The sequence below is a fragment of the Malaclemys terrapin genome, chromosome 1, assembly GCF_027887155.1.
Source record: "Malaclemys terrapin pileata isolate rMalTer1 chromosome 1, rMalTer1.hap1, whole genome shotgun sequence".
NCBI lineage: Eukaryota > Metazoa > Chordata > Testudines > Emydidae > Malaclemys > Malaclemys terrapin.
In genome coordinates, this window is record NC_071505.1 from 78,293,908 (window position 1) to 78,319,984 (window position 26,077).

At 39.4% G+C, this 26,077-nt stretch overlaps 1 protein-coding gene across 2 annotated transcripts in view; it reads left to right on the forward strand.

The window, feature by feature from the left end:
- TMTC3 (transmembrane O-mannosyltransferase targeting cadherins 3) overlaps window positions 1-26,077 on the forward strand; it is a 51,424-nt gene that overhangs the window by 18,158 nt on the left and 7,189 nt on the right. For both annotated transcript variants that reach the window (XM_054027649.1, XM_054027656.1), the window contains 7 exons: window positions 2,148-2,247; window positions 3,101-3,216; window positions 7,155-7,327; window positions 9,301-9,553; window positions 16,636-16,784; window positions 21,214-21,334; window positions 22,942-23,053. In XM_054027649.1, coding sequence (XP_053883624.1) covers window positions 2,148-2,247; window positions 3,101-3,216; window positions 7,155-7,327; window positions 9,301-9,553; window positions 16,636-16,784; window positions 21,214-21,334; window positions 22,942-23,053 — 1,024 coding nt within the window. The remainder of the gene's footprint in view (window positions 1-2,147; window positions 2,248-3,100; window positions 3,217-7,154; window positions 7,328-9,300; window positions 9,554-16,635; window positions 16,785-21,213; window positions 21,335-22,941; window positions 23,054-26,077) is intronic.

Genomic DNA, 26,077 nt, shown 5'->3' on the forward strand with positions numbered 1-26,077 from the left:
GCAGTGGAGGGAGGGACAGCTGAACTGCCGGCAATTGAAAGCCTGTTGAGCAGCTGCTGCACAGGGAACTTAGGGGAGCGGGGAGCTGATAGGGGGCTGCCAGTCCATCCTGGTTCCAAGCCCCCACCAGCTAGCTGCAACAGGCTGCTCTTCCTGCAAGCAGTGGACGAAGCAGGCGGCTGCCAAACGACGTTAGAAGGGAGCATTGCGCAACTTTAAACGAGCATGTTCCCTAATTGATCAGCAACGTAACAACGAAACAACGTTAACCAGGACGACTTTAAGTGAGGAGTTACTGTACAAAAGTTTGAGAATCACTGTTTTAAGGCATGATTAGATTTGATTTTTCTCTTGTTAATCGTTTTATTTCTTATTTTAGAGATGTATCTTTAGCTTTAGTTCCCAAGAGTGGGAAGCATATGTTTGGGGAAAATAATACTTATTTATAATTCTAGTTCTCTAAACATACAGATCTCTGCATCACCTCTCAACTTTTTCCCTCAGAACTTGAAAAAAATTATTTAGGATATTTTTACCTTATTTGTAATTGTTTGTTTGTTTTTTATTTGAATCCCCATTACAAGCTTTTCAAAGGAAGGTATTTTATTAAGTGTCTCAAACTTGCAAAAATTTAAAGACCAGGGAGTTCTTGTCCGGTCTTGTGCTTCCAAGCTGTCACAGATCCAGGTCCAGTGCTCTTGCATGGCTTTGGAACAGTCCCTGAGAGGACTCATTTGGAATGTTAACCCCCTTTAGGATCACACTCTCACTGGGGCAAACCCCTTGGCTTCACCACCTCCTGCGATCAAACCCTGGAGCCTTCTGCACACCCGAAGGGAGCAATGTATCCCCCAACTTCCTTAGATTGGAATGACTTTCAGGCAGTATTGTCAAAGCAGAAGGGTTTATTAGATGTCTGGAACACAGCGTAGATAGCATCGAGGATAGAAAGTTACAACTCAGTCTGTCTGGCTCAGTCCTGACCCTCCAGAGCCTCCTCCCCAATTGCCCCAGTCAAGAAGCATGTCTCCTGCTTCCAGTAGTCCATATTATACTCAAGGGCACCTCCTCCATTCTTTGTTCTCATTCCCAGACAAAAACAGGTCACCTGGTCATCCTCCTTAGCTCTTTGTTCTCCTTCTGGCCAAAACTGACTGGCTTCCTATTGAGAGGGGGTCTGCAATCCCAGGTCTTTCATTGTTAGGCACTGAATGTCCGGGCCATTGTCTCCTGAGTTCATCATGGGTGTGAGACCCCAGACAGCCAGGTGTCAATCCCACTGCGTTGCTACAAAGAATAAGCCACCTTTTACCACCATCTAGTTAACCATGCAGCACTTAGGGGAAACTGAGGCACACACAGAATTCATACAGAATATTAAGAAAAATTCCCACTTCATCACACAAGCACAAACCCAAGAGTAGCAATTCAGAGAGACATATCTTTGAGAAAAAGAATTACCGGTAAGTAGTTTATTTTATTTTCTCTGTCCTTTTATTAATTAATGTAAGGATTGACTTGCCTCTCATCTTTACAGAAGCAGCTACTCATTTTAGTTCTGTTTGGCTAATAGTTTCTATTAGTGGTTCATGACTTGGTCAAGTCACTCTATCTATAATTTTATCACTTTATTTCATTGCTGATGTGATACATTGTTTCTTTATCTTGCCTATTTACACACCCTTCTGCAATGTACAGAGGAGGTCTGTACCTTGTTTTAAAGTTACCCTAAACTTATTGGTACTATAATTTTATAGTATAAGGGTCATACTACTCTCATGCTGCACAATGAACTTTCATTGAAATCATATTGTATGTTCTTTGCCAGGGTTATTCATAATAAATACTCCAGTAATTTAATTAGATAGTACATGAGTAATTCCCGACATTTGCCACATGAGGGCACTTGAGGACTGTATATGTAATTGGTGGAAGTAGTAAAGCCCCAGTCTGATCTCAGGTATATGGGTGCATTTCTAAAGTGAACTCAACAGGAGTTGCATTTACATACCTGTGGAAGATTCAGGCCCTTTTTTTTTAATTCTTGTTTAGTTCTATCACTGGCTTCTAATTTCTGTAATATGAGCAATTTTCAAGACCTAATTCTGTTCAGAAGTTAACAGTGTTAACTTTTTTCCCCCCATTAGGTAACTGGAGTGGTTGGCAGAGCAGAGCTTTTATCATCTATCTTTTTTCTAGCTGCTTTTTTGTCATACACCAAATCAAAAGGGCCAGACAATACCATAGGTAAATACCTAACATCATATATACAGAACGGTTTTGATTTTAGTATATTGGTTACAGGTAGTAAAATATAAACATAAATATTCCAGTTAACCAGTTAGTCTTAAAGAATGTCTCCTTAATTCAGACTGATGGTGCCTTGGTAATAACATAAATAATACTTTGTACTATAAAGTGTCTTTCATCTGAGTTACAATCATTAACTAAACCATACAACTCTCTGGTAAAAAGGGTTACTATTTTCATTTTTATAGAGGAGAGTGTACTGGAGTACATAGGCTAATTGACTCTCCGAAGTCAGTGACAGATCTGGAAGTAGAACTTAAGAGTTAAGAATCAGTCCCCTGTTCTAACAGCTGCAACACTTGGAAATTTATGCAAGTATTGCTTAGAGCGGTGGTTTCCAACTTTTTTTCATTTGCAGTCCCCTAAAAAATTTCAAATGGAAGTGCAGACCCTTCTGGAAATCTTAGGAAGGGGGGTCCACAGATCAAAAGTTGAAAACCATTGGCTTAGAGATACAGGTATGAAAAGAAATTTTTGGAAAGCTAGTAAATTATTTTCTTTTCATTTTCCTATTTGGAATATTTATACAAGTCTTCACACCTCTTTTCTTTATCACATATTTCAGCTTCAAAGAGATGAGTGAGAAACTGATAAGGTACTTAATGTAAAGTGAGGCAAAGACAGAGCGGGTGGTAAATGTGTGGATAAACTGCAACCTAATAGGGATCTTGTTGAAATACTGGCAAGTGAAAACTGTAGATAGTTAACTTTAATTAGTCAAATTATGTTGTTCACATGGCTGTCCTGTAAAATAGTATGTTTTTATAATGTCTGTCCTTTTACGTTGCAGTGTGGACTCCAATTGCAGTGACAGTGTGTCTAGTAGCCGTTGCAACTTTGTGCAAAGAACAAGGAATAACAGTGGTGGGGATATGCTGTGTCTATGAAGTATTTATAGCTCAAGGGGTAAGTTATTGTTGTAAAAATTTCCATTGTAACTATTTCCTTTGTCAAGCAGATCTGCAGTATTTTTGTAAGCGTTTTAAATAACCATCACGTACTTGTGTGCTGAGTATTTTGTCTGCTGAAGCAAATTGTGTATTTTTGTGATCTTGAAACAAAAAAATGCATATGTTCCCCGTCACTGTATCATGTAAATACCTACTAACACAGGTACTTTTGTATGCAGACAAAGATATTAGCAAAAATGGAAATAAATTAAAATTTGACATCTCTTTAATTTGAATACAGACTGACGCTTGCAAAGGCCAGAATTATGTATATAATGTGGTTAAAGTGTAGGGCACATAAAAATTAATTTTCCTTTTCATTTCTTTACATGAAATTAGAGAAGGTGCTTTCTATGGAGACTTTTTCATCAGATGTTAATGAACTACCAAGTGTTCTGGAGTATCGCATTTGAATCAATTAGCATTTAGATTTTTGTGAAATCTCATCCTTCTGTAAAGGCTCTAAAGTCAGTTTCTAAATAAAATATATTTTAAAATGTAAGGTTTCATTTTACCCTTTGACAGTTAAAATTTGACTTGTCCATAATTTAATATTAATTTTCTTTATCAAGAGAAGGTGATATTCCTAGCCATTAAAATGTTTTTTTTTCTTAACATATCTTTCAGTAGTATAGTTTGTATAGTTTAAGTATATTTAATTACGCATTTTAAGAAATTTTATTTTTAGAAGTTGTGCCAAAACTGCAAAAATATTAGCCAAAATAAAAAGAAATTGTCAATAACAAGCATTCGAGGCTACATTTTCAACTTTGTGCCTGCAAAAATTTGCATGTGTGTTTTGTGTGTGCAGTTTATGCACGTGTCTTTTGACTTGTTCCTACCTTTGAAATTTTGGTCTAGAATTTCTAAACTAATTCAGTAGTATTTCTTTATACAGTGGATGCCACTTAATAGCAAGCCTGATTTTTAACAACTTCTTTAACGGCGTTTTTCCAGGAACCCATCCCATGCCATTGACATTGTTAATATAGGTTAATGGGATTCAGATATTGGCGATGGCATGCTTTTTGAAAACTCTTTTTGAACGAAAGTCCTGCCCGCAGGCAGGTTTGTGGAGTTGCAGCCAGGGAACGCACATCCTAGTACTTCTTTCCTTGGCTGCAGCCCTGCAAACTTTCTTGCCCACAGGGATCACACAGGAGGCATTGGGCTGTGGCATCCACATCTCTGCCCAAAGCAGAAGCCCTGCCAGAGTCCTGGGGTTGCGGACTGGGTGAGGAGGTAGTGGACAACGTGGGTGCAGGGAGGGTGGGCCTGCAGCCCAGATGCCAGAGCTTTTCACAGGGCACTTGGGGCTCAGAGCTCTGCAGTACCTCTCCCCACTGCTGTCCTGCACTAGCTGGCCCACAGCCTCCCCTCCTTATGGAAAGTGCCAGGCCGCAGACCCCCTTCATGCTGCTGCCTTGCCCGCAGCCAGGGAAGGCACCTTACAGTGATTCATTACTGCAGATCTTCACACACCTGCCTTCACTTATTGGTAGTTGCTAGATAATTGAAACTTTTTTGCTGGCAACCATGGGGTTGCTAATAAGCAGAATCTACTGTATTTTCATTATTTTGTCATTGCAAAGTCATGGGTGATCCTCATATGCCCTCTTGGAGTCCAGTATGGCACTGCAGATGTGCTCCACCTTAATTTCCCCAGCTGCGACAGCAATAGATTCACTTTAACAGCCCAGGGCCAGGAGAAGCCAACATCATAACAAAATAGCATGTCCCCTTTTAATAAGGTTTGAGGACATAAGCAATTACAATACTTCACCTCAGGGCCCTGGTTCAGAACTAGCTCCCTATATTAAAGTCCACAAAACAAAGACTCAGAGTTTGGTTAGGCTGATCTCCTAGATCAGGGGTGCGCAAACTTTTTGGCCCGAGGGCCACATCTGGGTATGGAAATTGTATGGTGTGCTATGAATGCTCATGAAATTGGGGGTTAGAGTGCGGAAGGGGGTGAGGGCTCCAGCTGGGGTCACAGGCTTGGGTGCAGCTGGGGGGTCGAGGGTGCAGGAGGGTGCACTGTGCTGGGACCGAGGGGTTCAGAGGGTGGGAGGGGGATCAGGATTGGGGCGTAGGAGGGGGTCAGGGGTGCAGGCTCCGGGTGGTATTTATCTCAAGCAGTCCCAGTAGCAGCAGCATGCTCCCCCCTCTGATTCCTACGCAGAGGCGCGGCCAGGCAGCTCTGCATGCTGCCCCATCCACAGGTGCTACCCCTGCAGCTCCCACTGACCACGGTTCCCGGCTGCCCCTACACGTAGGAGCCAGAGCAGGGACGTGCCTCTGTTTTTGGGAGCCATGCGGAGCCACAGCACACGTGGAGCAGGGCAAGCCCCGGAACCCACTCCCAAAACTTCTGAAGGACTGATTGTGGCCCCCGGGCTGTAGTTTGCCCACCCTGTCCTAGATCCTGAAAGAGAAACTAAACTCGGCATGGCTTCTACTGCCCTTTGTCCTATTCAATTTTCTGGTCCTGTATAAACAGCTTAACTGTAGGGGCAGGACCTTCTTAATTATATAGCAAGCTGTCCACAACTGTCCCTTAAAGAAGCAGTATATTTTTTCAGTCTATAAAAGTTTTATTGAAACCTAGTACAAAAATCTTACACTCAAAGTAAGGGAATGCTCACACAGTCTTAATTCTATCCACTTGCACATATGCATTACAATAGTCTAGTTATAATCCATATTATTTTTTAAATAATAAAATAGAATGTACTGATTTTTTTTCTATAATCTTATACCTTGATGAAACATCTTGGAGCATACCGTTTTATGCCTGAGTTCATTGAAATTATTTATATGAAAAATATACGATATACAGAGTTTACTTTGTTTCTGTTTATGCAACAGTGTATTAGTGAGAATTTGTTGACATATGTGGGCTATCTGAATTCATTGCTAAGTTTTATAGTTAATTGCCTACGCCCTTGAATTGCACCGAAAGAAAGCTAGCTGCTGTTCGAAAAGAAAATGAATAGTCATAGTGCATAGCTGCTGGTAAAATTAAAAAAATAAATTCCATAAAGAGAAGAAAACTTCTTCTTTAAAAAGTTTGTCAATAAAAATGTATGGGACTGTTATGACAGTGAAAATGGTGTTAATGTAAAAGAACAAAAAAGAATGTATCTACAATTGTCATAAAAATTGTGTTTGAGAATGGTGTCCTCATGTAATATGACTGTCTTCATGCAGATTTAAGACTGCACATGATACCTTAACTTTTGGTATTTTTTTGACTTTGGGGATTGATATTTTTTTTTTTTTTTTTAAGAGAAAACAAAAAGGAATTTCATTCCTTTAGAACTTAAAAGCTTTGCTGTCTTGACAAAAAATTAGTAATATGTTTTTTTTTTTAACTCCATAATCTGAAACTGACTAGACACCTGTGGAATGTCCTGTTCCATACATCTTCAGTACAGTTAGTTGTTAGCCTCAGTGAGGCCTAGTTAAGTTAGCCTGTATGATGGCTACTTCTGTGTAATATTACAAGCTGTTTGGCTTTAGTGCTGTTCAAAAAATTTGCAAGAATTTTTTCATAATATGGAAAGTGTTTCTCCCCCTCCACACACACGCGCGCGCACACACACACACACATTTTTGTATACAAAAACAGGTGAAATATTTTTGTTCTCATTTATTTAAAATAAAAAAAAAGTTACTTTGGGCAGAGACAAACCATGTGAAAAACCCTTGGATGCTTTTGTTCAAAATATTAAAGCTTTCAAAAGTTGTTAGTTACTAGACCCAGGCAGGCAACCTTAACTTTAGCAGGCACTGACAGTCCCCCTAGAATAAAGTTCGTGTTGGTTAAGTATAGTGAATGTGATTAAACAAGACTGTACTGTCTGATAACATACATCATGTTCTGTTTTCTAGTATACTTTGCCTATGCTGTTGGATGCTGCCGTGCAGATTCTCCGAGGGAAATGCAGTATTCCTTATTCTATGCTCCAAACACTGTTAAAGCTTATTGTTCTGATGTTCAGTACACTGCTCCTTGTTGTAGTCAGAGTCCAGGTCATTCAGTCTCAGCTTCCAGTGTTTACCAGGTAAAAAACAAAAATTAATTTAATGGGAAAGTTTGTTTTATTATTTTAAAAGATAGTAATAAATCAAACTGACCTCATTAAGTGACAATTAAAAATGGCCACAAAATACTTTAGGTAGTGTTTAGATTTAACTTACTTTAATATTACCTTGGAATTCCCATACAGTCTTATATTTATCTGTGATAAACCACCTATTATGTTACAGCAATAACTGCAGTTGTTAAGCTCCAGTTAAATAGCAGTGGCCAGTGAGCACTCATTGAATGGTAAGAACATTTGGTCACTAGTATATTCAAACTTGTAGGCAGAAGGTAAAAGCCTTCATTAATGAAGCATTTTCACTATATATAGTACAATGTGTGTCTAATAAACCTCACACACAAATAATTTAGTGTTTACAGTAAGTAAAACTGCAGTCCTTCAGTTCTAATACCACTCTCCAGATGCATGTCTGAATATCAAGCATCAATATTTGGAATGTATAAAGCCTCCTATATCATCTAAAATAGCTAGAAAAAGATAATTTATTTCATGTTTAGATGAGAAACTATTTTTAGTAATGCATTTATTAAAAGAATAAGGTAATGAAAGCTGTGATTTCATTTGAGAACTCAATATGAAGTAATCTGAATAAATTAAATGATTAAAAAAAGCTAAAATATTTAAAATCTAATTTTCACTGTTTAGGCTGCATCTTTGTATATCAGACCTGATCCTCCAAGTGCTTTTAGCCCACATGCTTAACTTTAACCTCAGTGGGATTACTCACATGTTCAATGTTAAACACATTAGTCCCATGTTGATGGAAAAAACGGGTGCGTTAGCATAATGTGACTGAAAAGCCCCATTAGGATGCAAGCTAAGACATTTGAAGCAGTGTTAGCTGGCTGTGTTTTATAATATTGTGTAAGTACATACACCTCTACCTCGATATAATGCTGTCCTCGGGAGCCAAAAATCTTACCACGTTATAGGTGAAACCGTGTTATATTAAACTTGCTTTGATCCACCGGAGTGGGCAGCCCTGCCCCCCCGGAGCACTGCTTTACCGCATTATATCCGAATTCGTGTTATATTGGGTCACGTTATATCAAGGTAGCAGTGTATTTATAAATCTAGGCTACAACGCAGCCAGCTATCACTGCTTCAAACATATTAATCTCCACTTTTTTTATTTCATACTAATTTGCCTATATTTGGACTGCAAACTTGAGTTTTTTCTCTTGTAAACGTGTTAGTCCACGTACTAATATTTCAGTTTGAATAGAAATATAGTTCAAAACTACATGTAGTGTTGCAGTCAAAACAAAATAATGGAGGAAAATAATGAAAGATAATGCTGTTTGGTGAAACCTGAGATACTTGTCACTCATTATATAGGTTCCATTCTTCAAGATACTGGTTCTTTATTGTGGTCAGACTTTGGAAGACACATACCCTTTACTATTAATTTCATTGCTCTTACTATTCATAAATTTGGAATTTTGTGTCATTCTTGTGAGTGATATGTAAATGTAATATACTAGCATTTCCCCTTGGAAATTAGGCCTGAATACTTAATTATGGCCAAAGACTGTTCACAAGGGTTTTAAAAGTAGTCTCTACACTCCCTCTGTGCTAAGCTAGTTGTGTAGCATCCCAGCCCTCTGAAGAAACTTAGAGCAGCCTCAGGCCTACTCTAACTTATGCCATCTGCCAGTGGTCCTAAGGAGCTGATATGGCGAGTGTTTACAGAAGCCCCAGCCAATTCCCCTTTCCCTAGCCATGCACATTATAAATGCAACAAAGATAAGATGGCTTGCTAGTTCCTAATCCATCTTTATCCTGCTGCAGGAATCCCCCACATAAGTGATGTTTTAGGTCCAGCATCTGGCAGTGGTGTGGTGCAAAATGACTGCATTGCAGTGAGGGGTCTAAGCTGTAACTTTTTTCCAACTAAAAGGTCCTTTTTTTTTTCTTCTCTTCTTACTTAGGTTTGATAACCCAGCAGCTGTAAGTCCATCTCCTGCAAGGCAGCTGACTTTCAACTACCTCCTCCCTGTAAATGCTTGGCTTCTTCTAAATCCCTCAGAGCTATGCTGTGATTGGACTATGGGAACTATTCCACTTGTGGAGTCTTTCCTAGATATAAGAAATATTGCCACCATTACATTTTTTTGCTTTTTGGGATCTTTGATTGTCTTCAGTCTCCGATACCCTGGGGATTCCTCCAAGACTGTATTGATGGTAGGAATGATGCATGTTTTTAGTCTTTTTGGTTACAATGACGTGGCCTATACTGAAAGTAGTGGAAAACTCCTGAGATTCCCTTAGCTTTTCCTTACATGAATTTCAGCATCATTTTTAAGAAATAAAAGGGCTTTCCCTGGTAAGGAATCTTGAACATTGAGACTCCATAGTTCCAGAGAAAATAATCAGTTCAGAGAGAAAAAGGATTAATAGAATTTACATCACAAATAGTCAGTTAAATAGTACTAGCTTATTTTAAAGAGGCCTTTTTATTTCTAGTGTTTAAAGTGTCTGCTTCACTGATTGAAACATCTTTTTATAATAGAATGTTCACTGCAAGTCTCATGTAGCACAGCTGCATACACATGGGTTGTTTTTTAGTTTGTTTATTTGTTTAATTCTTTTAGCTGTTAGATTTCATGCCAAAGAATCAGTGTCAAAGTGCCTGGAGCCCAATTCCCCAGAAAATGGGGATGCATTACTATATATTAGATACAACAGTCCCTCAAGTACTGTAACATGTAAACAATACTGTAGGTCAGAAAACTGCTTCTAATGTGTTTTCTTTAGGGATACTAGTACAGTGAACCCCTTGTAGGCTGGATGTAGGTGGTTCGGCTAGCATGAAGCAACATTGACTTCTAGAATATTCCATTTTCAAACTTTGATCAAAATTGCTGCTACCATGCAACTTTCTTTTCCTCCTAGATGTTTTCCCTATTAAGAAAAATCACACAACAGTCATTAAGTAAAATGGGCAAACCCAGTCTTTGTCCAGTGAGACCAATTGTAATGTACATCTACTTTGTACTGATGTATAAAAATCTATAGTATGTTTATGCATCTGTATCACAGCTGATACTGTAGGTGGAAAAAGAGATTTCACCCATCTGGTAGAGCAATTGTATGAGAAAGAGCTCATTATCTAAATAAACTAGGTAAGCTATAAATGCTGCCTAATAAAGGTATAAGACAGTTGCTGTCTAGATATCTTAATTGTGATTTAGAAATCTTTTTCTAAAGTAACCCACCAAAAGTCTTTTCACTAATTGGCTAGTTTTGAAATAAAGACTCAATGACTTCCAAGTGTGACCTGTTCTTAGCCAATGGATATAAGGTGTTTTCTTCAATTAAAAGTTTTGTTGCTTTAATTTATCCAGCATAGTTAAAAATGGCAGACACCCTCTTTAACTTGCACACCAGTGTAGAACTGCTCATTCTGATTCCGCAATGAAAAATAAGCTGTATAGTATCTTATGCCTGTAGAACTGTGCCCACACCTGGTCTTTTACCAGCATAATTGTATCCGCGAAAAATCATGCCTTTGACTCACATACTTGTTCTGGTAAAACTTAAGTATAGACTGTGTCTTCATTGTCCAACAATGGGGCCCCATCTATTGTCTATAAAGAAAATTTGGTGTTGTGACTTTTTATGTATCTCTTTATTTTGAACTAATTTTTTACCTCTGCATTTTTACAACACATTACTTATTTAGTGCTTGCTAATCTACGATCCACAAGATAGGGAGTTAAAATAGTCCCAAAGCCAATTTCTAATTGGGTATACTGCATGTTTTGGTGTAGAATAAGTAGTTAAGCCATCAGACCTAATTGCAAATAATACAGTAATTATCTAATTGCAGATATTATTGTTCACTGAATCAAGACAGAAAATGCCATCACAGCTCCTGGTACTGAAAACTGCCAGAAAACCCTGTTGACTCTGGCTCAGTTTTAGCTGGGTTTCTATTGACTTTCTTATTTGTTTTGATCTCATAATTAAACCAAAGTATTTATAATCTGTAATTCAAACTATTCTGATGCCAGATATTTTTAATTTATGATTTAGCGTTAAATTTTCCAAGATGAGTAATTTGTAGTAGTAAGTGAATGGATATGGCAACTTCCATTGAATTAGGTGAGCTTTTCCCTCTTAGTTTTTTGACATAATTTTTTTTCTCACCTTTAGTTTAGTTACATCTCTCAGTAACCAAAGAGAGCCGTAGTTAAGGTGGCACTTTATGCTCTAAAAAGCTTATGCTGATATATTCATCTTAGGTGTTTCCATGTGTTCATCACTGCTGTATCTACTAACAGATTTTAATTAAATTATATCTGATTTTAATGTACTTTCCCTATGTACTTGATATGGACTGGAAAAACAGGTTATAGTATATGGTTAAGCAACATTTTTTTCTTCATCCCACAACTTGGTATTAGATTGATCATTTTAAAGTGCAGTTCTGCTCCATGATAAGTCCCTGTGAATGTGACACCTAATTACTTAGTGGATTAGCTCCATGTCCGTTTGGTTTAGTGACAAAAATAAGTTTACTGCTTGTTATTCCTGTCAGCACTTCAGAACTACAGCAGTTGAGAGAGCAAGCTAGATTTTTTTTCCTTCTTGTGCATCACCAACAGAGGAACTTAAAGAAATTAGGTGTCCAGATCCCACTGAAATTTGAGTGCCTACCTCCTTTGAAAATCCTGATGAGAATTATTTACTAACACTCAATGAGTTACACTTGAGCAAGCCCATTGCAGCTGGCACTGAGGGCACATTTTGGTCCACAGATGATGCATGAGAAGAAAAGAACCCACGCCTTCACTTGGATCCCAGGTGGAGTTTGCAAGTCTGCCAGTTGGGTGGCAAATTATAAAAAGACATTAACTGTGCTCATTTTACATGTACCATATTAAATGTGAAATCCCGTAATGCCATTTTACAGACCCTTTCCAGAATAGAACAACAACATAAAAGAAAGCTGCCATTTTTGCTTGACATAAGCAGTCTGAAAATCCTGTTCTTGGAAATAGAACAGGAGTACTTGTGGCACCTTAGAGATTAACAAATTTATTAGAGCATAAGCTTTCGTGGACTACAGCCCACTTCTTCAGATACTGAAATCTGTTCTTGGAAATAAGTCTCCAGAGTCAATGTCAGTATGTACAACTGGGTGTTATGATCTCTGTAATAAAGTTTAGCACCTTTCAAGTCATTTTGGTTTTTCTTGTTCCAAATTTCCTTTTGACCTTTAACTAGTAACTCAAGCTGTTGACTTCATGTAGAAGACTGTTGTTCAGAATCCTTCTTTCTGAAGTGGCTGACAGCAATTATAGACAGTGCAGCAGTATGTACATCCAGTTATGGCTGCCTTAAACAGATTTAATTTGTATACTGCAGAAAACACAAAGTAAAGTTGTTTACACAACTTTTATTAACTTAGTATGAAAGATATCCCTAAACAGATCCCAAATATTTAAGAAAACTAAACACAATTCAACTTATACTGCTATTGAACACAATTGGTGAACTGTTAGGGCATTTAAATAGCTCTTAATATCAATGAGAATTGATAATTAGTGAGTGCATCCCCGCATTATATTCTTACCCTGTTCTGCTTGTTAGTGCTGTTCTTGTAGTAATTTCTGACCATGTTAACTCTGAGCATCATTTTTTGCCCTAGACCAGGGGAGGCAAACTTTTTGGCCTGAGATCTGCATCGGGTTTTGGAAATTTGTATGGAGGCCGGTTGGGGTGAGGGGAGTGGCCCAGCCCCCACCTCCTATCCACCCCACCTCACCCCCGCTTCTGGCCCCCTGACGGTCCCCCTGGACTCCTGGCCCATCCAAACCCTCCTTCCTGACTGCTCCCCCGGGACCCCTGCCCCATCTACCCCCGCTGCTTGCTGTCCCCTCACACACATATCTGGAACCCCCGCCCCGACTGCCCTGCGCCAGCCCATCCAACCACCCCCTTTCTTCCTGAGTGCCCTCCCAGGACCCCTTCTCTCTGTCCCGTGACTGTCCCTGGAACCACCGTCCCTGACTGCCTGATGCCCCATCCAACCCCTCCTTCATTACTGACTGTCCCCCTGGGATGACTGCCCCATCCAACCACCTCTTCTCCCTGACCACCTCCAGAACCCCTGCCCCTGACTGCCCCTTGCCGCCCATCCAACCTCCCCTCCTTCCTGACTGCGCCCCCTGGGACCGCTATCCCCATTCAACCCATGTTCCCCACCCTGACCACTATCACACCCCCACACCCTGACCACCACCCCGAACTCCCCTGCCCTCCAGCTCCCCCTGCCCCCTTACCGTGCTGCTTGGAGCACCGGTGGCTGGCGGCACTGCAGCCGCGCCGCCCGGTTGTTGCCAGCCACGCACTGCGCAGCACAGAGCACCGGGTCAGACTGGGCTCTGCAACTGTGCTGCCCCAGGAGCTCGCCGCCCAGAGTATTGCGTCGGCGGCGCAGTGAGTTGAGGCTGCGGGGGAGGGGCCGGGAGCCAGCCTCCCAGGCCAGGAACTCAGGGGCCGGGAAGGAGGATCCCGCGGGCCGGATGTGGCCCACGGGCCGTAGTTTTCCCACCTCTGCCCTAGACCCTTTATATTAAACAAAAAAAATTACTACACACTTCCATCCTGGGCCATTAACAAAAAGTCACTGTTATATAGGGGACCAGTGACAGTTCTGGTGTCCAGCGCCACTAAAGCAATGGTTCCCAACTTCACATTGCCTATGAATTGGTACTTAAACTAACTTCGAAAAAGAGTACACACCTTTTTTAAAGGAAATTGTCCACTTTCTTCTCTGAGTTCCCAATAAGTAGTAATATCTGACAATATCCTTTCCTACCACCACGTCTTTGGAGAGTTGGTTCACTCTTCTAGTAAGGGAATTAATTGAAAAAGAAACTGGGACTGTGCCATAGTAGACTTGCAAGAAAAATATATTAGTAACATTATGTATCTCTTATTAAACTCTACACACAAGTAACTCTTGCCTTTTTCCAAATAAATTGGATTACACCTTCAATGCTTTACTTATATATTTATTTTATACTTCTGAAAGTTTTTCAGCAGATTACAAAAATGAACATGAAAAGTCAGTTAGGCTTAATATAAGGAAGTATGATTTTAGAGTAAAACAGTTTTTTAAGTTCAGATCTAGGTTATTGCAATAAAACTACCAGCTGCTAGTGGTTAAGTGGCCATAAATATGGCAAAGTTTAATTTATAGCATGAAAGGGAAATTCAGATTATATGGCTGTTTGTTAAAGATGCATCTATTTCAGTATGAGAGTTAAAATATATCTATGGTAGCATAACTTAATTCCTATATGAAGCTATATTTATTAATACTTACAGCAAATGTCAGAGTATTTGAGATTCAGTATTAATATTTGGTCAGGTTTATAAAATACCTCTTTCTTTTTCAACATGGGCTTGTAAATTTACTGAACTGTCACATAAGTAGATTCTTGAAGATTTCCAGCCAGTTGGCTTCACTTGAGAGATTTATGCATCCAAAAAGCCCCAAGAAAAATGGGAAATGTAAGCAAATTTAGTTAAATCAATTTTTTTCAGTGCCTTCATGAAATCATTTAATGGATTTAGCTTTTGAGTATTCCTAACAGTGTAATTAACATAAAATTAATTTAGGCCTTGTCTATGTTGAGCTTTCTGATAAGTTACTACAAAGTAGCTCCACCAGCATTAGCAATGTAGCTTGTGTAGCTTGGTTGAGGGCTTTTTATACTGTCACTTATCTGGGAAGAGTAGTATGATTCAATGGCAAAAATACCAGCAGCCAGTCTGCACTTGTGTTCCATTTGTAGAGCTAGCACTATGCAGTGGGAGAAATTGACAAAAAAAAAATAGTGTAGAAACAGCCCTAGGATAGCTCAGGACTATGTGCAGGCTTGTCTAAACTCCTTCATAGTCTAAATGATGACTTTGCCAGTTTCCGTTTTCAGGTCCACTATATAATTGTGAGCTGTAGCAAATATAAATGCAATTGGTCATAGTTTCAACAACAAAACCATTTTTATGGCATGAACATGCACTATTTTGACTTTATGGAGATATTTGGCATGCATTCACTCCATGTGTAATTGTAAAAGGTGTAAATTGGTTAAAATGCTTTTAAATCAAATTGTAATTTCCAAAACTTGTCTTTTTATTTGAAGTCAAATGTCTTCTGAAATATACTTGATTAAAAGTATTTTTAAAACCAACACATATATTTTGTACTGTTAGTTTTGGAGTGAACAACATGTGAGTAAGAGTTGGGAGGGAAATATTTTAAAATGGACAAGAATGATCACAATAATTATTTCACATACTTACTGATAATAGGAATTCAGCTAGCCACATGTTTAGCAATATGAATCCAAACATAACTGAGTCTAAATCGAGTTTGAAAGTACCATTAAAGTGTCATGGGAAGTTTCATTCTCTTCCTTTAAATATGACAAAAGCTCTGAAATGGATTCAAAGGGCTACGTTATGGGTCAATAACCAATGCAACTGGATTCTAGAACTTCTCTGATAGAGCTCTTACATTATACAATTCAGAGTTTTGTGTAATGTATAAGAAAGATAATATTAAATCTTATTTCAAACCATTAGTAAATAATTTCAAGGCAAATTAGGAAATTCAATTATGGTTCTGATGCTCATATGTCATATACTAATGCACAAGTTTAACAGCATACAAGTAATCTACATGGATACAGGGCAAAAAAGAATAGTTGTAAGAGCTATAATGTTGAAAATTCTGACTTTCACATTACTGAAACACGGTGATTTAGAACCTAGGACCATCTCATGTCACTTTTTGTATGCAGAATTCCTCATTGAAATCAGTGGGAAATTCTTAAAAATTATGGTATAAAGTTGGTCTTGCTGTTTGGGGTTATTTGTCTTATTTCCTATTGTTTTTCATGCAGTGTGAGAACCATTGTTTTAAAGAAATGTTAGCAGATGGATCTTTTTCCCCACTTCCAACTTGTAGGCCACCAAATAAGTTAATTGGTAATGCTTCATAGGTTACTAAGCAAAAATGGATTCTTTCTCTTTGTAGACTAAAAATTACCTCCCATGTGAAAGAGGTCTATTCTTAGTGTAACGTAGAAATTACACTTGAGATTTAAGTGTGCTTAGTCTTCTACTTTTCATAAGGATTGTTTAATTTAATTTTATTATTATTTTTCTATTTGTTCAGGTGGCAGGCACAATTTTTATAACTCTCTAGTTTTGATTACTAGTTCGTGTTTGCTTTTGTTTTCTAGGCACTCTGTTTAATAGTGTTGCCATTCATTCCTGCATCAAACCTCTTTTTTCCTGTTGGGTTTGTAGTAGCAGAACGAGTGTTGTACGTCCCTAGCATGGGATTCTGCATTCTAGTAGCACATGGGTGGAAAAAACTATCAAACAAAAGGTAGGTCAAAATTAGGGTTTTTGGGGGGGCGTATGTGTAATTCTATGAATAAAGATAGTGGACAGAAACCATGCATAATTAATTAATATCTGTAAAATGCTTTGAGATTGATGTAAGTGCTATATAAATGTTAAGTATTTATTCATTATAAAATAAAGGTAGATAAGTGGCTCTGCAAGCTTCTTCTAAAGAGCTCTAACCAGGTGTGTTTCTGTCTTTGTATGTTATATCTGTTATTCCAGTCCAGGTTGCATCTTGAACAAGGACTGCTAGTCAGGATGAATTATATGGCAGTTTTATGATGTGAACAAATGTCCAAAAGGGACTTGGGAGGAGGTTCTCAAACGTATTGTCAGGCTATACTGGGAAAAGGACAAGAGTGGTTTAATTAGGCCACAAACTTCATTATTAACTGTCTGGGAGTACCTGGCAGATAAAAGTTTACAGCGTAGGTAATTCCATGATCATTTCAATATTTACTGGAGGGCTTCCATCAGTCCCCCCACCTTTTCCATCCTGGTCCCCAGCCAACCTGCTGCTGGGACCCTACCATCCCCCTATTCCCTCAAATGAGGATTAAGGTGGGGCTATATGGGGGGGGGTTGGCTCCGTGCTGTACCAGTTATAGGAGCCCAAACCGTCCCTATTTCTATTCTTTTAAGAAACACTTTCTTTAAATTCTTTACCAAACTATCTGATCGCTGTATCCTTCGCCTATGGAGTACTTGTATTGGACAACCACCCCATAGAATTGAGTTGCAACCTCATAGACTAGCACCTCTTCCTTGCTCACCCCAAATAAGCTCCCCCTTTCTCCCTGGAACCCACTGTGGGGAAGGTGGAAAAAACCCCACTCTGCCTTGGTTAATCTGGCAGTGAGGGGAAATTCCTTCCCAGCCCCTTGCAAAAGCAGCCCACAGTGGATACTGACCAAACCTAGTATTTCACCATTTTCGAGGGTGGGTGCTGCTCTGCTTGGTCCAGATGAAAGAGTGCTTCCCTCACCCGGCTCGTACCTATATACTCTCCCCCATCTTCTGGTCACCGGGGGAGAGGGGCGAGTTAGCATCCTCACACTGATATGTTCTGCAGCTACAGCAACATCCTCGTCTCTGCCCTTAAAGAGGTATACCCTTTTTCTCTGGCAAGTCAGACAGTGCACCCCCCTGCCCTCCCTGCTTAAAGTGTGGTGCAGTAATTTTCACTTGTATCCAAAATGTTATTTGGACTTAGTGTCATTGCTTTAAAATGTGGTGTTCATTTGGCTCTTGTAGATTCTTGCAATGAGAGAGCCATGAAATTCCACCTTTCTGCTATTTTTAGGTGGTAATGAGTCTTTTGATTTATGACAATGAAAAAATGCAAATTTTGAATAGGGAGAAGCATATTTACTCACCTGCTTATGTTGAAATCTGCCTTGTTTCTATTAAAAAAATTATCACCAGTCAGAGGAACCAATGGCATCTTGAAAATTGTGTCTCAGATTAAGGGACTGTATGTAATTTTAAAATTACTTTTGTATTAAATATACTTCTTGAACTAAAACTTGGAGGTAAAAGAAGCTATTTTTGTTGGTATATGTGTAGGATGAACATAGATCCCATACAATTATCACAGGTGCTTTCAAAATGTTGTTCTGCCTTGTGTTAGTGTCTTGCTTTTAAAGTGTCTGCACTGTACATATGCAAAGGTGAAATGCTAATGTACTTAATCCCATTGAATCACTTAATATTTCAGGTTCAAATATTGTGAAGCAATCTTGGAATTCATACCACCACCTTCGCAGAGGAATATTTGGGTTTCTTTGATATTTCCCTGATTAATTCGCTATCTTTTATACTGAGCGCTTTGTTAGCTTTTAATATTTCTAATTCTTAGTGCCTGCCACATCCAAATTGTAAGATATTTTACAATTGCTTAAGTGTAGAATAAGTGGGTTAAAATTTGTTTTGAGATTGAATTTGGAAATGGGATCAAATGCTAAGAAAGGAAGGTAGTCCTTGCCTCCCTCTTTCTCCTGATCCACAAATTGTAAGCTCGAAGGATTTGACTTGTTTAATTAAGTTTCTATAATGTATTGGTGAAAAGCAAATTGGGGGTGTCTTTCAGGTTATAGAGGAATGGCTACTTTGAAAACCTATTCCTAGGGATAATTTACAGTGCAGGTAGTCTTTCATCTTGTAACCTGAGTGGTGCTGTCAACTGAGTGTATGGTTCACTACAAAGCATTTCTTCATGAGTTTTATATTCTCTGCGATTTACCTTTTTCCAAAAGGTGTTAGTGTCAATAATTGTCTTTTTCTTTAATAAAAAAATAATAATAAAAAAATTTCTTTTTTTGAAACCAAATAGTTTCTATTGCAGTGCAATATTCTTTATTTCAGGTTACATGCTAAAGTTGCTGCTAAGTAGACCTAGCCTTTCTAAGCCTAATAATTAGTCCCATCTGTGTTTATATCAAAGAAACACAAATGTTTAATTTTATTTTCCTTAGCATTGCTATACACTTTCTAAAGATTAAGCACAAAGAAATATAAATTAAGAATCTGTTCTAAGGAGAATATGTTCAAACTTGACTTATTCTTTTATTTAAAGGATGAATACTGTCACCTGTGTATATTTAACTGCATAGTTTATATAATGTTCAAATAAAATATATTTCAGTTTGCTGTATATTTAAAAATGTTGATTACTGGTTTAGTTTTACGAGATGCAGAGCTAAGGATGGACAGTGGCAGTTTCTCTGTGCAAGGGTCACCCCATAGGAGACATTGCACAAACTCCTAGTCACACTTTCACAGCCCTAGCACTACAGTGACATGAGAGCAAATGCCCTATAAATGGACGTGAGACTTCCTGCTGTCTGATCCCTGCCATCTGATCCCTGCACACTATGTGCATAGGAAGGTCTCAGGTCTCCCATGGCCTCCCAGGACCATTCGCACAGGCACCTCGAGGGTCTTACGTAAAGAGAAAGGGCCCATTTTCTCAGGAAGGTGTGGGAATAACATATATCTTTTTGAAAAGAGAACTAATGATGTCTGGGTAAAGGAACAATGATTGATATATAAATAGAATAATAAGGTGTGTGCCAATCACCATAGTTTTTCTGGCCTGTCTTCCTCCTAGGTCTGCACAATATCTAAAGCATTTAAAAAGCCTTTTGTTTTCATCATGTCCCCTAGAGAAGCAGCAGTCCCTCATTCTTACTCCAAAAATACAGCACATTGGGAACAATTATTATAGAACATACAGTATAAGAAATTACTGACAACAATGAGCCGCTACAAGTTCTTTACGTTGATAAGGTTGCATAAGATAAGCATTTTAAAGCTGTCTTAAAACCAAACAATAGAAATGTATTTACCAGAAGGTTACTGTGTCCTTACTAATTTTTTCCCAGTGGGATGGATTAAGATTTGGGGTCCAAATGATTAGGCTGCTACTATATCTTCTATATCTATCTCAGATCAACCACGTAGCACCCCCCAAAACACCCAGTCTGGATAGAAAATAAACTGGACAAAACTCTAGAAAAAGAAGTTTTCATAGTTTCAGGCCAAAAGCGACCACTGTGGTCATCTAATCTGGCCTCCTGTATAACACAGACCTTAGAACTTCACAATAATTCCTTGTTGATGAAGTTGTATTGGGGGACTGGTCACCTAATGCTGAATTTTCCCCATTATTTTCAGTTTCTAAAACTGATTAAAAAGAGCTAAAGATGCATTAAAACTTTCTTCCATTTAAGAAATTGTAGTTGCCACTGTTATGTGCCACAGGCTGTTATGTGATTGTGAATAGACAAATTGGTCCAGGAAACAACCTCTCCACTAAAATGATGTCCAAACTATGTAAAAAAGTTAGAGAAACTGCATTAAAAACTTGTATAGGATGGTCCTGTATTAGACATAGATGATGGAATAGATGACCTAGTACGTGTTCTCAATATCTGCTTTTTAAAATACTTAAATAACTTTTTCATTTGACTTCAGGATCCCATTCATTGCCTTAATTTTGAATTCGACTTTTGAGAGTTTGTCATATGTTAGAATCTCCCACATTTTAATTTTAGTTGTAGAAAATTGTTGTGGATTATTGTAATGAACTTATTTATCAAGTGGACATTGTGACATTACAATTGATACAGTAAATAACAAAAGTTTGAGGCTAAATATTCTTTTCCTCAAAGTTTAGAGTTTAGATTAGCTGCTAGTGTTCAGTTGGAATAAATTACAATAGCAATTGCAAAATGTTCTCTCTTCTTGCTTTAAGTCACCAATGAGTACCAGGTAACAATTATACCTATTCTCTGAAAGGAGGTAAAATATCCCCCTTACCATATTATTGAAATTGTGTAGTGGTCAGTATTTTTACAGCTCCGGTTTTGTTTTGTTTTATTTTATTTTATTGTTTGCTTGTTTAACAGTGTGCTGAGAAAGCTGTCCTGGATTTGTCTGTCTGTAGTGCTGTTCACTCATGCCTTAAAAACACTGCACAGAAACTGGGATTGGGAATCAGAATACACCTTATTTATGTCAGCTTTAAAGGTACGGTGTTATGTTTCAAAGTGGCATAGGGCAAGTGGATAATGGATCATTGGCTGCGCTGGAAGAAGGACAGGAGATGCTAGATGTGGTTTAATTAAGCCACAATTTTATTCTTAAATGTCTGGGTACCCAGCAGATAAAAATTCAGTTCTGGTAATTCCATAATTGTTTCAGTAGATATACCCGGTGGGCTTCCATCAGCCCTTCCCCTTACCCATCCTGGTCCCCAGCCAACCCACTGTTGGGATCTTGCCATCCCCCACCTCGAATGAGATTTAAGGAGGGCGGGGCTATAAAGAAGAGGGGATTGGCTCCCTGCCATTCCAGTCGTAGGAGCCACAATACCCCCCTTCTTTCCCCGTCCCCTCCCCTCGCTTCTGCTCCTTTAAAGATTACCTCATTTAATTCCTTTGCCAGTCCATTTTTTCTGATCACTATCCCTTCCATATGGAGTACCTGTACTGGACATCCACCCCACATTTACATAATTAGTTGCAATGTCATAGCCTAACTTTCATTTCATGTTTGCTCCAACTAAGCACCCCTGAACCTGCTGTGGGGAATGTGGAAATAAAAAACAGTTCTCCTTGGCCAATCTGGCAACGAGGGAAAAATTCCTTCCCAACCCCCAAAGAAAGTAGCAACTAGTGCAGTGCTCACAGCGGATTCTGACAAACCTCAATATTTCACCACTTCCATTGGCGCGAGGGTGGGCACTGCTCTGCCTGGTCCAGGTAAAAGAGAGCTTTTCCTGCACTGGCATGGACCTATATAGTTCCCCCTCTCTTTTGGTCACCTGGAGTGAGGATGGGTCAGTGTCCCAACACTGGCCTGGTGTGCAGCTGCAGCAGAAAGTCATTCCCTGGCTCTCTAGTCCTTAAGAGTACACACCTTTTTCCAGCAAGCCAGACAATAGCCCCCACTACTTACTGTGCAGTGAGACCTTTTTAGCCAGTTTCTTCAAAATTCTAAGTGCAGTTGAGCATGATAATATTGGAGAATTGCGGTGTTTGGTTTACAAGTTACATAGCGTCATGGCAATCCTTATGCCCAAAGAATTGCTTCTGAGAATGTTTTAAAACCAGTGTGTCAGTTCACATTGGAATTAATGTGCAAAAAAATAAGGTATTGGGGCTTTTTCTTGATTGTGAGTAAGCACAGTAAGCATACATTTGAAGGTATTCTATAGCGTGGTTGATCATTTGGATGAACCCAAAGATGCATTTATTCTGTTGAGGACCAAATCTTTGAAAAATTTGAGCTCCAAAAATAAGCCATCTTTGAATTGAAGGTGGGGAGGGGAAATCTGTTTACTCTTGGATGCCCATTTCCCATTAAGAATTGTAATACAGCTTGGAACCTTTTTGGACTTTTATAAGGATTGAATTTGGCAGATCTTGGTAAAGAAAATAGATCCTGGGCAACAAGTTTACTTTATTTGCTGTAATTCTCCGAATCTGTGATTTGATATTCTTTTTAGTAGTTTCATGGAATTTATATAACTTTCTAAATTATTTGCTTTGCTTCTTTAAATTTATTCAATATAGTTAAAAGCACTATAAGTGATATATACTTGAAATTTAATATATGTATGCCTCTATATTCAGGTAAATAAGAACAATGCCAAACTATGGAATAATGTGGGTCATGCTTTAGAAAATGAAAAGAACTTTGAAAGAGCTTTGAGATTCTTCATACAGGCCACACGAGTGCAACCAGGTAAAAGTTATTGATGAATTTCATTTGCTCAGGTGCATTCAGTGGTGTTGATGATTTCTTCTTAATAATTTGATACTGTAAGGCAGGCCTGCACAACCCATAAAGTGGCGAGGGCTATATTACTCCAAAGAAAACAGCTGAGGGCCAAAACCCCCCGAGAGCTGCCAACCCTGCCCCAGCACCACCCAAAACGCAACACCGCACCCCCCCCAGCGCTACCTGCCCCGCGGAAACAAACCCTCCTTCTCCAGCGTCACCCCACCGAAACAGCAGTATTGAACCTCGGTAATTTGTTATAGCGGGCCCTAAAGGTAGTATAATTAAGGTAAAAGAAAAATGTCTTTTTGCTAGAAGTAGAATAAGATTCCCCCCCACACACACTTTGTAATCAATTGCCCTGTTGAATGAATGAGGTGTGAATGAGGAAGGTGTGGAAGGCAGGCACCTCCAGACAGCTGCAACACTTGGAGAGGGCAGGGCCGGCTCTAGGATTTTTGCCGCTCCAAGCAAAAAAATTTTTGGCCGCTCCCCCCTTTTTTTTCGTGCCTCTCTGCCCCTGGCCCCGCCTCAACTCCACCCCTTCTGAACCCCTTCCCCAAATCCCCAGCCCTGCCTCCTCCCCCGGTGTGCCGCATTTCCCCCCCACCATTGCTTCCTGAGGGCCCCCTGTGACCTCCTGCCCTAGCTCACCTATGCTCCGCCTGCTCCCCCTGGTGTACTGCTGCTCCGCAGCACGTTTAGGGGAGCAGGTGGAGCAGAGGTGAGCTAGGGTGGGGGGGTGCAGGAAGTAACGGGGGGGTAGAGGAACCACTCCCCACTCCAGCTCACCTCTGCTCCACCACCGCCGCCGCCTCCCCCGAGTGCCCCGCCGCTCGGCTTGTCCTCCCTCCCAGCCTTGCTGCATGAAACAGCTGTTTCGCACGCGGCAAGCCTGGGAGGGAGGGGGGAGAAGCGGAGTGGCAGTGGCGCTCTCAGGGGAGCAGGCGGAGCGGAGGCAAGCTGGGTCGGCGGGGGCACTATTTCCCCATGCCCCAGAGTCAGCGCCTATGATGGCCGGTGCCAGAATGCCGCCCCTAGAATTGTGCCGCCCCAAGCACCTGCTTGTTTTGCTGGTGCCTGGAGCTGGCCCTGGGAAAGGGGATGGGAGCCAGACCAGATCAGTAGAACAGGTCAGCCACCGATTTGCCGCTCGCCTCCTCAGCCCCCCTCCCCCGGTTCACCGACTCACTCCCTGCAACTGCCTGCCCATTTGCCTACTCACCCCCCCACGGGCTGCACAGTGAGCCCACCTACTCAACCCACGCGGTCCGCACAGTGAGCCCACGCGGGCCACATGCGGCCCCTGGGCCTCATGTTTTGCAGGCCTGCTGTAAGGGAATCTCTTTTTGTAGTCTATTCTAAGTGCACTGTTTCAAGAAATTACTTCTGCATTAATTATGTTTGTTTCCATAACTGAACTTTAAATCACGTAATGCATTTAGTAGGTTGACTATAGTGAGATTATTCTCTGTAAGAAAATGTAAACAAAAATATTATCTTATTGTAAACTTTCTTGAGTAAAGTTTTGTGGATGTACAGAAATGCAGGGTTTTTAATCTCTTAAAAGGAATACAATCTTAAGTTGTAACAAAAGTTAATGAAGCTTAAGTACATATGCAATATTAATACTAAATACATATTCCTTATATTTTATGTATTGATACTGTATTGACCCAAAGGATGCAGGTGATACTGTGATAGTTTTGAAAACTAAAAAAATATATCTGAAAGGAAAAAGTAAATAACTTACGGTTTAACATGCATATAATATTTGTGGCATACTATACACAATTTGGTGCACTTTTTGACATTCTTTACAATGTACAGTACATGTTTTATTATATAGGAGTTGTGGTTTTGGAGTGCATTATAATTAATAGTATGGTTGGGTGTTTTGTTTGAAACCCAAAGTCAAGTTTTGATTTTTTTTCGATGCCGTTACAGCTGTTAGGGTATTAGCTGTTTAAAAACAAAGGGGGGAGAGTGAAAAAGGATTATTGTCACCTAATTATAGGTTCTTTGCACTTAAGTTGCCATGGTGAAAAGAGAAAAATTACTAACCAAAAACCCTTATGATCATTTAGCTTTTGTATGCTAAACATGTGGATCTAAGATCCACAGTCTTCCTGTTTTAGTGGTTTGTTTGTGATTTTGTAGTCTCAAAATGACTTCAAACTGCTAGTACTATTACTATTTTCAAAAAGCTTTTGAAAGAATTGTTTTGTTTTGAAGTTTCATCTTGCCATTACTCAATTATGAATTAACCTTTTAAGTGCTGTGTATTGGGGTCACAAAACTGTTATAGATTGCACTTCCTTTGTCAATAAAGATATCTGAGATTAATATGTTCAAATAATTGTGTAAAATTAGCCAAAAGAAAGGAAAACAGAAATTTTCTAAAAAGAATTGGAAGTCATTCCTGGCTTTTTGAAAGTGGTTTTGTATTTTAGTGAGGTGGATAGCGTTCAGATCTATTTGTTGCTCTTATCAGAATCAGACTTCTAGTCTTCTACATTATGTAGGCTTTATTTGATTACTTCCTCTGCCTTATTCTGTAAAGCCCATTGGGTTCTGTTTGGGATGTCGAAGTCCTTTAAGCCGAAAGGGCATTTGGTTTGATTTAAGACTAGCATGTAAAGCCTGCTTCTGTCTGTAAAAGAACTTTGTAGAAATGCTTATAATTTGTTCTTTGATAAGTCTCTCACTAGAAAGTCATATAAAAAACATCGATCCATGTGAGCCGAATTGTCATCCTCATGTCAATTCTACTTGAACTGATCTGCGGGATAACTACGTAGAAAGTACTGCAGTCGTTCACTTCAGATTCTTTCCTAGATTGTTATCACATATGGAATCAAAATATATGGGATGATGTAGAAAATATACTTAGAACAATATTGTTCAATGTTCTAACATCAGCTTCTGAACATTGAGTGCTTTAGCCAAGAATCGATTTTTACAGAGTTTGAAAACCCTAAAAGGGAT